The following is a 14,079-nucleotide window of genomic DNA, read 5'->3' on the forward strand; positions in this document are numbered from 1 at the left end:
ATAAAAACCCAGTTAAAAAAAAAAAGTAGGTTCTAGAATTCTTGTGGTTAAAAGTGCACAAACACTAGTGAACTCAGAAAACTCAGGAGTACTTAGTTTTAGTATTTTCCTTACCAGAAAGTGAACAACTATGTTTTATCCATGAAAGTATCAATTACCTTCACAGCCTGAATAACATTGGTTAGACTTTTTCTATTCTCTTCTGAGCTGTGTACAATCCAAGCACATAAATATCAGCCAAGTTTCTGGATGATAGAATCTTTTGTGGCCCTCATTAGTATGTTACACCCAGAACCTGAAACTATGAAAGTTAAAAGAATAACAAATCAAAGCAATAAGCATTTAGGAAGTTACAGGACAGCAAGGGTATGGGATTTTAGATAGGGAGGAGAGGAAGACTATTTAAGGAGATAATAATTGAGGTTCAGGAGGTGGCTCAACTAGAAGAGCACTTGCTTAGCATCCATAAACACCCCCTGTACTGTCAAAAATAAAAAAAGTTGCTAGCACCAGTGGCTCACCCCTAGAATCCTAGCTACTCAGGGGGCTAAGATCTCAGGATCACAGAGCAAAGCCAGCCTGGGACAAAAAAAAGTCTCTGTGAGAGTCATATCTCCATTTAATCACCAAAACACTGGACATAGAATTGTGGTCCAAAAGTTAGAGCACTAGCCTTGAGCCATAAAGATCAGGAGCAGTACCCAGGCTCTTGAGTTCAAGTCCCATGACTGACAAAAATAAGCAAATAAATAAATAAAAATTTTAAAAAGTAGTATTTGAGTAAAGATTTAAGATAGATCTGGTACACTGGATAAAATGGATTTGACATTCTATTACTGTTATCAGTGTTTTTGGCATTTGCCAAAAAGGAGGCATGACAGTCTGAAAAATAATGAAGTCACTTGAGGTAACAACTCATCTTGCACTGGAGTTCCAGAGGAAAGTAACTTGGCTTTGATACAGTGATTCTTTCACTGTAGGTCCCTCGGAAATGCAAGGACTGAGTGAATCATCACTCTGTTGTTTGGCCTTGTCAATAATGTCTTCCCCTGCCAGTTCTCTTCCCAGCATCAATTGAGGTGGTTCTGGGCAGGCAGTAATAAAGGGATGATACTAGATGTATTCCCATCAGTGCTTTGAGTTGCAACTCTTGTCTCCCTTAGCAACAGCTTGATTTCCTAACTATTACCATAGAAATAGAATATAAAATATATAAGTTGTGTAATCATACTCTTTATTTTTTTAAAATCTGGGGTTTTTTTCCTCCTTTTTTGTTTCCATATTCATCAGTTCACAGCCCCTGTCTTCCTAGGTGCTTAGCCGCAGTTCTGTTCTGGTTTCTCTGGCCATCGCTTAGACAATTTTCTCTCTGAATAAGCCAGACCAGGCTCCTGTCTCCTTCATCTTTCTGTTACATAGGTGTTATGCTCAAGCCAGCCTGGGCTATGTTCCTCCTATTTGTGACAAGCAAATACCATTGTGCCCAGCTATTGTGCTTTCCCTGTAGCTAGGATGACAAGTGCATACCACTGTGCTTGGATGTTGGTTAAGATGGAGTCTCTTGAAGTTTTTCTTGCCTGTGTCAGCCTCAAAACAAATTCTACCTCCCAAGCAGTTAGGATTACAGGCTTGAGCCACCATGCTTGGCTTCAAGGCCAATGTTTTTGATGAGCATAAGATTCCATGACTAGGGCCAGACACTGGTGGCTCACGCCTGTAATCCTAGCTACTCAGGAGGCTGAGATCTGAAGATCACAGAAGCCAGTCCAGGCAGAAAAGTCCCACAAAGAATCTTATCTCCAGTTAACCACTCCAAAACTGGAAGTGAGGCTGTGGCTCAAGTGGTAGAGGGTAGCCTTGAGCACAAAGAGGCTCAAGGACAGGGCCCAGACCCTGAGTTCAAGCCCCACACTGAAAAAAAAAAAACAAAAACAAAAAAAAAATCCATTACTAGATAGGCATATTGTTTAGTGATTAAAAAAAAAACACTTGCCTAATATGCTCATAGCCATGGGTTCTATCCCTAGCACTACAGACAACAACAACAAAAGAAATCTATGACCATTGTTTTCTTCATGAATTATTCAGCAATACCTAATGTCAAATTTTCTGGCTGATAAAATGTAAGAAATAAAAATATTTGGCTAACTCAGACCTTTTGATGAAGTGGATGTAACTGTTCTTTGCCAATTTTATATTCTATCCAGTGGGAGGATCTTGTTCTTATGACTTCTCCTATAGATTTTGCTGAGTTTGGGGGGATATGGCTTGATCATTTGATGGTCTAAAATATTATAAAAAATATTATAGTTGCAGTCTGAGACAAAGGAGGTGCCTTTCTGAAATGTTTTCTATCTTCTTTTCACTTATATCTACTTTATTTTATTTTGCTGCTATGTTTGACACTGGGGTTCAGGATTATAAATAGTCCCTTTGTACATCAAAGATCAAAATTTTCAGATGAAGGGTGGCATCACATATATGGTAATCCTAGCTATTAGGAGTATGAAGCTGCAGAAGTACAAGTTCAAGCCTTGCCTAGACAACATCAGAAAGAAATTAAATTTTTTGTGTCTTTATATTTTTGGATTTGGGGGAACTGATGGTAAAATGAAAACAATCTTTGCTCTCTTTTTTTTGCCAGTCCTGGGCTTGAACTCAGGGCATGGGCACTGTCTCTGAGCTTCTTTTGCTCAAGGCTAGCAGTCTACCACTTGAGCCACAGCACCACTTCCAGCTTATTCTGAGTAGTTTATTGGAAATAAGAGCTTCCTGGACTTTTCTGCCTAGTTTGACTTGGAACCATGATCCTCAGTTCTCAGTCTCCTGAGTAGCTTGGATTACAGGCATGAGCCACCAGTGCCCAGCAAATCCTTGCTTTTTTTTTTTTTAAATCATTGACTAGGAAAACTTCAAACTTTTTACCCTAGCCCTTTCAGTATTTGCACATCTTGCAGAGTAAGAAATGCTGAAATGGTACCAAAGCTGAGTAGCAAGAAGAAAATTAACTCAATGTGATCAGTACTGAGGGATGTTGACTTCAGTTGTTTGCATCTCCAGGATCAATGCAAACCCAAACTAAATGCATAAAAGAATCTGAGTGCCTTTTCCAGAAGCACTTGTACAGATTCAGGAAGGCAGTTCCCAGTGTATCATAACATATGTATAATCTAAATGTGAACACTCTACCTGCTTTATGTGGAGAGTTTTGGTTCTTGAAGCTGCCACTTCCATCTTTTTACTTCTCATACTCTTTTTTTGTTGTTGTTGGTTGTGGGGCTTGGACTCAGAGCTGGGACTCAGGGCTAGCATTCTACCGCTTGAGCCACAGCACCACTTCTGGCTTTTTCTGTTTATATGGTAAGGAGGAGTCAAACCCGGGACTTCATGCAGATTAGGCACTCTACTACTAAGCCAAATTCCCAGCCTAAGAATACTCTTAAGAGAACAAAATGGTGTTTGAAATACCAAGTGCAACTAATGTTTAACTACTCTGTGTCCCTTTTCCTTCTGCAGTATGACTATGAATATGATGAGAACGCTGACCGGGTTGTGTTAGGAAAAGGCACATATGGGATCGTCTATGCAGGTCGAGACTTGAGCAACCAGGTCAGGATTGCTATTAAGGAAATCCCAGAGAGAGACAGCAGGTACAGTAATTTCACTAAAGGGCTAATAAAATCTGCTTTGAGTGCTCTTGGGATTGTTAGTAAAAGTTTAGGAGATACTTGGTGGTAATTCAATTAAATGAGACTCTCTGGAAACCCCATTGTATGATTTGAATCCATCTCAGGTTTATCTGTTGTATTGTTTTGTAATTTAAGTAGAAATCTTGGATGTATGGGCAAAAAGACTCAGGTAAGGACTTTTAAAAACTACAAATGGGTGTGTTGTATGCTGGTCATAGGTAAGGTGGTTTATTCTGTGGATAGATGGACAGTAAATGCTGTCATAAATAAGTTTCCAGTCCAGCATGCAAGGTACTTACAGATTGTCATTCCATCTAAACAAGTGGAAAGGGGAGCAACTAAGAAACCAGCCACTCTTGTAGGATCCATTGGTGAAGGGCAGAAAGCAGCCCCCTAACTGGAAAGATGGAAACGAGTACAGATAGTCATACTTACTAGAGCAGAACCCCATGGAAACCACCATGGGCACTAGTGCTGGCATAGAAAATCCAACAGCTAACAAACTGATAGAGACCTAGTGTGGACAAATGAGTGTGGAGAATCCCTACACTTTTATGAACTTCACCCCTGGGAAACAATACCAAATCTTCATAATGAATATCAGAGAAAAGTGCCCTTGTGCTTCTGATAGAAGAGAGAAAAGGAGACCATTTACGTCCCATCAGAACATCTTATTCGTAAAATACTTGTCCTCAGGAGAAAATTTTACTGGGAAAGGAAATGGCCAACTCTAATCCACTCCTGTTATCCTGTCCCACTTAAAGTGTCCAAAAACTACAAAGTGGCTGTAAGGTTCACAGCTCAGGGACACAGGCTTACACACATCATGTCTGTCTTTCATCAAAATTACAAGGCATACTAAAAGGTGAAAAAACATTTAGCAAGCATCAAAACCAGAGCCAGATATGGCAGGCATGTTGGAGTTCAAAGACTTGGAATTTATTTATATGGGTTGTTACCCTGAACAGGTGGTTCATGACATTGAATGGTTAAAGGGATTATAGATAATATTATAACATTGTTATTGTGAAGATAGAGCACACAGATATGTCTGTCCCTGTGCCCTGGAGAGATCAGGATGTTCCCTTTGAAGTGGTAGCAGTCACAAAGGATAATTGCTAACGTGGTATAATGGATATGAACACTGCATGAGGTGGGACTTTGAATTACCATCTGCGAAGGAGAATCATAGAAGCAACAGCAGTTTCTTGTGGTTGCTTGGGGGGTAGCTCTGTAGCAAAGCTTGTCTGTGCTCAGCATACATAAGGCTCTGGATCCAGTTTCCAGTACCAAAAACATACTCAGTTCCTTCTGTGTTTCCTTCCCATTCTAAAAATACTTCGCTCACGCATCAGAGTAGCTGTAAGAGAGAGGTTGTACATTAGAGTACACTCTCAGTAAGCTGTCACAAGCTAGGGTTAATCTTGGTTTTCTCCTTGTAACATTCGACACAACCCTAAATTGTTTAATTTTATCAGTATCTCCATCCAGCTGTAAATTAGAGCTAACTAAGGAAACCTTTAAAAATGCTCAGACTCCACTTCCAAAAATTCTAAGGTTGTTCTGGACATTCTTCAACAGCTGTACAGGAGAGGTGAATGCCTGCCTGCTAAAGGTTGGAAACCAACCCAGCACAACGGTTCACACCTGCAATCGCAGCACTCAGGAAGCACAGACAGGATGATACTGAGTTTAAGACTAGGCAGCATTTGAGATTGTCTCAAATGAAAGAAAGGTTGGAAACCACCTTTCTAGATGGTTGTCAATGGAGATTTGACTTAGAGGAAATCGAGAAAAATTTATAGATGAATAGTTATTTTTTCAAATCTAAATATGGTGGGTGCTAGTGGCTCATAACTGTAATTCTAACTACTCAGGATGAGATCTGAAGATCAGAGTTCAAAGTCAAAGAAGAAAACTCTTCAAAACTCCATCTCTAATTAACCAACAAAAAGTATCAGAGAATGGCTCAAGTGGTAGAGTGCTAGCCATGAGCAAGAATGTATGGCCCTGAGTTCAAGCCCCAGAAGTAACACACACACACACACACACGCACAAGCACACACACACACACACGCACACACACACACACACACACACATACACACACACACACACACACACACACACCAAGCTAAATACCTGTAACTATCTCTGACCGTACCATTTCTTCTTACCATTGCTATTGCTGATTGAAAAGATAGGATTTTTGTAATTCCCATAGGCAAGCATAATTTATCACTGAGAAAATTATCACTTCATCCTTGTTTCATGCTTAGTACTTGAACTTTGTAAAAACTGTTGGATATCTGTAATATTTTCCATATTAGAGAAAAGTGCAGATCCTTAGTTTAGTTGGTCTCAGACTAGTATTTAAATTCTCAACCATCCTTGATTTAACTACATAATGTAGATAATTTGACTTTCCATCATTTTAAATGTAAGAGTTCATGGTTTGATTTTTCAATTAAGGACCAAGAATTGAGAGTCCTTTCATCCATAATAAATTGAGTTAGTTGCTTATTTCAGATTATCTTAATTTCCTAAATCTATAGATCAAGCACATCTTTGTAACTAATGCATATATAAGTAATCAAGAACTAGTGTCAAATGATTTTATTGCTACAGAAGAAGTAACTTATAAATGTCCTCATAGTGAAGAGTCATTACCAACGTATCTTATTGGCAATATTCCATATTTATAATTCTTGTTCATTTCCATCAAAATGTTGCTGTCTCTAACTTGTACACTATTAAAGCAGCCATTGTAATATCTGGTCTTAAGAACTGTTCTAAAAGAACAGTTCTTTTAGAACAGTTCTAAAGAAGAAAAATGAGAACTATGGCTGAAGTCCAAGGTTTTCTGTTGTTATTATTGTCAGGTTTCTGAATAGTAATACACAGATTATAAAAGCTCATTTGGATTAAGTCAAGCCATATTTTTTTAAATAAATTTCTAATTGCTTTAGCTTTAGCCAAGCTTCATAAAAATAGTATTATTGAATGCTAGAAATTCTAGTGTTTATTGTTGACACCCAAAAGAGATGCACTGTGTTTATTCGGATTGGCCATTGGAAAATCTGAACATCTCCCATATTTATGACTGAGCAAGTTTGAGATATCAGTTTATATTTAATATGACTTAGAGCTTTTCCTTTCTGTAGCCTCTACTGTGCACTTATATACATATATATACAGTTATATACAGATAGATACTTATATACTGTATATATGTACATATATGCACGTACATGCATTAGAGAATAGCATTGAGTGTGTTTATCACTGACACCCCACCATATTTAGTTTTGTTTTTTTGTTTTCTCTGCACTGGGATCTGAACTCACAGTCTTGTAATTGTTAGGCAAGTGCTCTACCATTTGAGCCACATCTCCAGCCCTTTTTGCTTTAGGTTATGTTTTCAAAAATGGTCACACATTTTACCAGGTCATCCTCCAGTGGTGATCCTTCAACTGTAATCCTCCTGCCCTACTGCCCCCCAGGTAGCTGAGATAACAGGTAGATGCCAACATACCATGCTTACTTTGGAGAGAAAGAATCTCGATAACATTTTGCCAGGCTGACCTGGAATCCTCTAGATTTCCATCTCTCTAACTAGGATTTCAGGTATAAACCACTAAACTGTCCATATTTAGCTTATTAAATAAAATTTATGAAAGGCTACTAATTTGGACTACGCTCCTAGTCTTGGTCACAATAGATTAATTTAAAATGGAATCACTTATTCTTAAGTTTTATGTCACCAAACCAGACCTGACCTATACCTGAATCAGTAAAGAGATAGTAGAGAGATGGCAGCCATATTTCCAAACAGGAAAGTAGCCTATTTAGTATAATAAGGAAGTACCCTTTGCTTTAGCCTTACAAGGACAGTTACCTGATGATGACCAGTTGCTTTTTGCACCATGATGTTTCCTTATTTTGCCCAAGCTACCTTAGAATAACTGACTATTCTGCCATACAAAGCAAAGCTCCTGTCAGTTTGGACTAGATGTCTAGTTCATGGATCACCAATTAAATCTTTACTTCAATCTGTTGAAATTTTGATCTTTGATCTTTGTTCTGTACAAAATCACAGAATAGCTACATTGATTTGGAGATGTTAAGTCTATAAACTTTACATTCCTTCATACAATCATGTGGAGTCTTATTCTGTTTCAAAAGTACAAAGTACTTTCATCATTTGATGCAGCAACATATTCCAAGCACATGATTTTTTTATTTATTTTTATTGTGAAAATACTGTACAGAGGGGTTACAATTACATGGGCAAGATAATATGAGTACATTTCTTATCAAGCATTGTAGCATCCTCCTTTGTTTCCCCTTCCCATCCCTTCCCATCCTCCCTCCGCCCCCCCACCCAATCCTCCCCATCCCACCCTCCCACCAAAGTTGTAAAGTTCGTTTTCCACATAACGACTTGTACATCTCATTGTTGCAATGGGTCCACCTGTATCCCTGTTTAAACGATTTGCTTTTCCCCTTCCCCTCCACAAATTATACCAACATCAAATACAGTGAAAGCAGGGGTTATAATGTGGGGGAGGGACATACAAAGCAACAAAGAAACAATTGCATGAAAGAAAAAAAATTTGAATATATATCTTAGGGTTCATTTCCCTAACATCACCTTATCTGACCTTTTCTGCCAACCCCATGATTTTAAACTCTGCTTTACACCTAGTCTTTCAGTAAAGAGACTAGTAGGGAATTAGAAAAAAAAATCATGAGACAATAGGCTTGATGCATAGTGTCGGTGAGGATTTTGAATCAATGTTTTCTCTTGAAGAGTTAATTGCTCTTTCAGGAAGTTCTTGAATGAACATTAAAATTACTGGGAATGTCTGTCTTCCTGGGCAAGAGCCTCCTAGAATAAGTGTCATGTTAGCAGAACAGCAAGCTGTGTAGTAACTTCTAATCGCCTGGTTTCACATCTTAAGTCTATCACTGGTTTTGTGATCTTGAGCAGGTTAGTCATCCCCTCTGTAAATTAATTTTTTCTGATCTATAAAATTAGCATTTTAGTAGTACCTTCTTATTTACATGTCAGAAATGAGTTAAAATATATAAGGGAACTTAGAACAGTCCCTGAGACCTTTCTTTTCCTACAACAGCTACAAATTCACAGAATTGGCCTAATGAGACATGAAGTCCTTGGGTGGTCATTTGATGTTATTTATGGGTACATTTTAGTTTGTATCACTTAGGTTTATACACTAAGGTCAGACTGCAAAATTATCTCATTGACATTTGCGTGTGTTCCAGATACTCTCAGCCCCTACATGAAGAAATAGCCTTGCATAAGCATCTGAAACACAAAAATATTGTCCAGTATCTGGGCTCTTTGAGTGAGAATGGCTTCATTAAGATCTTCATGGAACAGGTCCCAGGAGGTAAGAGATGCTTCTCTTTCTTTCAAAACTATAAATTTCCTAGTCCTGGAAGAGGATTAAAATGAGTGAGATTTACTGGAGTAAAAGTCTTAATTTGTCTATGCTGAAAGAGAAATTAGATCTGGGGCATTAGCTGAAAGTTTGTTCGGATAAAAGAAATAAATGTTGGGACCAATTTAGTATCAGCCATCATGCCTTGGATTAAGGTGAGCCATTAGCCTTTTACTTAGCCTGTGTTGTCTTTAGAGGAAGGAGTCATATTTTTGTATTTAAGCCCAAGAACTGGTACAATTGTTATAAATGTTCACTTAAATTAGTGTCACATTTTAGTATGCTTTAAAATATTCATTTGGAAGAGATTTTATCCACCTTTTATTTCTTTTACAGGAAGTCTTTCTGCTCTCCTTCGTTCCAAATGGGGCCCATTAAAAGACAATGAGCAAACAATTGGCTTTTATACAAAGCAAATCCTGGAAGGATTGAAATACCTCCATGATAATCAAATAGTGCACCGGGACATAAAGGTAGGCCATACCATGATTCATCTTCCTAAATTCCTGCAAGAATCTAAATTAGATGTTAGAAACAGTAGAAATATAAGTATCATTATACTCTCAGCCAGTTACATAGTAGTTTTTGTTCATCTCATCTGAGCCAGAACTAACTTCCTTATCCATATTAACCAATTGAGTATGATCACAGTATATGGTATTTTCTTTGAGCTCTGTGGGATGAGTGTAGCAATACAGTGGATGCAGGGCATGCTCTCTGTTCCTGAGTAGTTAACTGCTCACAGGCTGGTTAGTCTTTGTATCCTTGTCTATAATGACTTCTTATAAATGTATATATTAAATCAATGGATGAATGGTTAAAAGAAGTAAATAAATAAAATTCCCCTTCCTCACAAGTACCTACTACTTTTATGCATTGAACTAAGAGTATTAGTTATAGATTCTCTAAAATAAAAGCATTGTATCCTTTTAACAAGAGAATGCAAGCTGAGGCGATGACTCAGTGGTAGAGCACCTGACCAGCAAGCATGAAGCCCTGAGTTCAAACTTCAGTATTAGTGGGGGAAAAGGACCAAAAACATTTAGTTTGGCATAGTGAACTAGTCCTATGATCTTAATACTTAGAAGATTGATGCAGGAAAATTTCTGGTATGAGGCCAGCCTGCGTTATATGGCAGGTACCCCAGGCCATCCTGAGAGGAGAGGAGAGGAGAAAGGAAAGAAGAAAGGACAGGACAGGACAGGAAAGGAAAGGAAAGGAAGAAAAGGAAAGGAAAGGAAAGGGAAAAGGAAAGGAAGGAGGAAGGAAAGGAAAGGAGAAAGAAAGAAAAAGAAAGAAAGAAAAGAAAAAAGAACGAAAGAAAAAGAAAAAAGAAAGAAGAGAGAGAAAGAAAGAAAAGAAAGAAAGAAAAAAGAAAGAAAGAAAGAAAGAAAGAAAGAAAGAAAGAAAGAAAGAAAGAAAGAGGAGAAACGAGGGAGAGTTGGAGGAAAGAGAGAGATCGGGGACTGCAGTGTAGCTCAGGGTTAACGTGCTTGCCTAGCAAATGCAACATCCTAGGTTCAGTTCTCAGTACAAAATAAAAAACAAAAACAAACAAACAAAAAAACCTAAGCAAAATAGAGCTTGGCAAAGGCCTTACTATGGCAGATATGTTAGTTTTGTAACTAAAACACAATGGGTTCACATCTTGGTGAGTACAAAACCAAAAGGCACAACTAGCAGATTAAAGAGAAGAGTAGTATGACTTGTAGCAGGGGAAGAGAGTACTGACGTCATTTGCAATCAAGAAAGGAATGCTAGCCCTGAATAAAGCATGGGGATTTTATTAAAGAACCTCTGCAAGCTGGGCACCAGTGGCTCACGCCTACAATCCTAGCTACTCAGGAGGCTGAGATCTGAGGATCACAGTTCAAAGCCAGCCCAGGCAGGAAAGTCCATGAGACTCTTATTTTCAATAAAGTACTAGAAAACCGGAAGTGACACTGTTGCTCAAGAGGTAGAGTGCTCGCCTTGAGCTGAAGAGCTGAGAGATAGTGCCCAAGCCCAGAGTTCAAGCCCTACAATTGACAAAAAATAAAAATAAAAAAGAACATATGAAAAATCATATTGGAATGTTCATAGTGGTGGGCACATTCCCAGATGTGATCAATTTTATATGTACATTTTTGAGCATGCTCAAATGTTTGGTTCATGCAGAAATCACTGTTCAAAAGAAAGATGACATATTTCTGGGCATGCTCAGTTTGAGGTCATAGAGTACACATTCAAAAAACAAAGATGTTGGATAAAAATGCTCAATAGGAAATGTACTCATGAACTCTGTACAGTATCTTTACAATAAGAATATATTTAAAAAATACTACAGGATAGAAAACAGTATAATGAGCAAAGTTTACTCCAGGTCACCTAGAAGAATAAGCCAGAGTTGCTGGGTGACCTTGGCTAGTCCCTCATAAGTTTCTTCAAAGAGCTTTAACTGAAACAGAAAGGCATAACACTTTGAAGGAGCATTAATAGTCCTCTAAAAGAATAGCAGCTTTCTCACCCATTAATGGAGATGCTTGTCCCTAAAAGTTCTGTCTTGTTCAATAACTCATATTATTACCATGTTCAAATCAGTTTAAAGGCCTGTTATCTGTGATGTCCCTAAATATCCCAAGGGAAGAAAAAAACATAGGAAAAGAAAGATAATGATTGGGAAGTTAGGGAATTCATATTTTATGGACACATAGTATATACAGCCCATGATGCTTGTAAAATACAGTGAACTATCTTGTGGGACAATGTTTGACCTTTCATGCTGAGTAACAGATTGTGAACAACTAATAATCTATACTCAAAATTGTTATCAAGAATTCTCTAGTGATAAATTGTTAATGAAGAGCATAGAATGACATCCTTATTTGGCTCTTTTTTAAAAAAAATTAAGTAGGTATCAAACAGAATTGGCAAGAAATAGAAAAGAAAAACATTTTTTGATTGAAGTCCTTTTTTCCCTAGGGTGATAATGTATTGATTAATACCTATAGTGGTGTTCTCAAAATCTCTGACTTCGGGACATCAAAGAGACTTGCTGGCATAAACCCATGTACTGAAACTTTTACTGGTATGTTTTTTGTGTTTTCCAATAATGATACTGATCTTACATAATGAAAGAGCTAATAGCTGAGTTTAAGCCTAAAAGATAAACTGAATCTTTGTTCTTAGGCACATTAATATGGATGCTGTTAGATACTCACTGAAAAAAAAAAGTACAGAATGTAATCTGTGCTCTTCTCTTCTTGTGTTTATAGGATTTACTCAATCTCCTGATTAATACTAGTGAAGATTAGTTTTAAATCTCAATTTGTTGTTTTTCCATTTCCTGTCCTTTCATCTCTGGTTGGCCTACAGCCACTCTTAACACTGGCTTGATTACTTTCTTAAGATTACTGTTCCCAGCCCAACCACTCTGTTTCTTACTCATGCCCAAATCACTTCCCATCTGGACTCTGAATTACCTCTTTCCTAGTCTATTTTTCTACACTAGGATCCATTCCCCTGCTTCAGAGTATAAATAACCATAGGATTTCAATTCAGAAAGAGGAAGTGACTCAGCCACTCAGAAGAGGGGTGGGGAGAGAGTTTTCCTGAGGAATTAAGCAACACAGCGTCTGAACTGCCTCTTGTACAAAGTGCTGGGAGGGTACAGACAAAGTGATTTCCAAAAAGGTGCAGGTGGCCTAGAGGAAACTAAAGTTTAAGAGATGAGAGAGGATGGTAGAAGGGGTGGCTCTGATTAAGATTCATTGCACACATAAATGGATGTGTGAAAGTGAAAGCCCTTTGAAGATAATAATTTCTTAAAGAGGTAAAACACTTTGAAAAATTAACACACAGTTCAACAAAATGAATACCAGGAAGCTGTCTTTCCTAAAGATGGTAGCAATTAAGAGAAGGAGGATGGAGATTGGGAAACACAATCGTAATAGTCATTGTATATAGGTGAACATGGAATCAAGGAATAAGGACAGTGGGGTTGGGACAGATGGGAGGAGGAGAGAAGGTTGAAAAGGATGACACTGTTAAAGATGCATTTCACACAGAAATGGATGTGCTAAACTGAAACTCCCCGGTACAGCTATTTGAAGATTATCATAGGAAGGAGAAAATAAATCAATTATGCACCAGGAAAAAAAGAGATTAAAAAGAGAGATGAATGACTGTCAGTAGTTACAGGATGGTAGGAGGCACTGCAAAACAGCCCTCAACTTTCCATTCTTACCATTTCAATACAATGAGGCTCATGAAGCAAAAATTTCCCTCTTCCCCTCCTTCTAATTATTGTTGTTGTTGTTGTTGTTGTTGTTGTTATGATTAATGTGAGAAAAACCTAACGAAGGCAATGACTAATCTTTGGCTTAATATAAAGCCATAGGGCCAGATTCTGCATTCCTGAATCCCAAACAGCAGTTGGAAGTGCCCCTGTTGTGCAGACAGAAATCAGAAGTCAGGAGAGTTTTCATAGGCCAGAGCTCAGGGTTTTAACTTACCCTTTGCTCTTTGTGTTCACCTTTGGGCTCCAATTCACCTTCTTTTTCTGCCTTGCCTACTACTTGTCCTGGTGGCCTGGGAAAAAGAAAAAAGAAATTCCCCAAGTTTGCTCCTCAGGAACATTTAATCAGCAGCAGTGGGTATTTCAGGCACAGAATTACATATATTTAGAACACTTTTTTTGAATAAAATAATTTTCAGCCTACTGGGAGCTTTCGATGTCTTTGCGTGCCTTATAGTCTCTCAATTTGGCAAGAAACATTTAGTTCCTGCCAACACTCAGAAACTTCTGAGAGGAAAAGCCCTACTTTCATTCACACACTTTTGGGAGGTGGGGGAAAGAATGTTAATTTAATGTTTTTTTGCTAACATTAAGACTAGCCTATCAACCCTAAAATAGTTGTAGGAAACCAGTCCACAGGGCCCTT

General features: G+C 38.0%; 1 protein-coding gene across 2 annotated transcripts in view; it reads left to right on the top strand.

Annotated features, from left to right (window-relative positions):
- The window catches only part of Map3k5 (mitogen-activated protein kinase kinase kinase 5), a 187,721-nt gene that overhangs the window by 130,724 nt on the left and 42,918 nt on the right, over nucleotides 1–14,079 (top strand). For both annotated transcript variants that reach the window (XM_070010628.1, XM_070010629.1), the window contains exons 15-18: nucleotides 3,517–3,650; nucleotides 8,979–9,106; nucleotides 9,494–9,630; nucleotides 12,119–12,224. In XM_070010628.1, the coding sequence (XP_069866729.1) occupies nucleotides 3,517–3,650; nucleotides 8,979–9,106; nucleotides 9,494–9,630; nucleotides 12,119–12,224 (505 nt within the window). The remainder of the gene's footprint in view (nucleotides 1–3,516; nucleotides 3,651–8,978; nucleotides 9,107–9,493; nucleotides 9,631–12,118; nucleotides 12,225–14,079) is intronic.

This window comes from Dipodomys merriami, unplaced genomic scaffold (assembly GCF_024711535.1).
Source record: "Dipodomys merriami isolate MVZ:Mamm:240054 unplaced genomic scaffold, mDipMer1.0.p SCAF_8, whole genome shotgun sequence".
In the NCBI taxonomy this organism is placed as follows: domain Eukaryota; kingdom Metazoa; phylum Chordata; class Mammalia; order Rodentia; family Heteromyidae; genus Dipodomys; species Dipodomys merriami.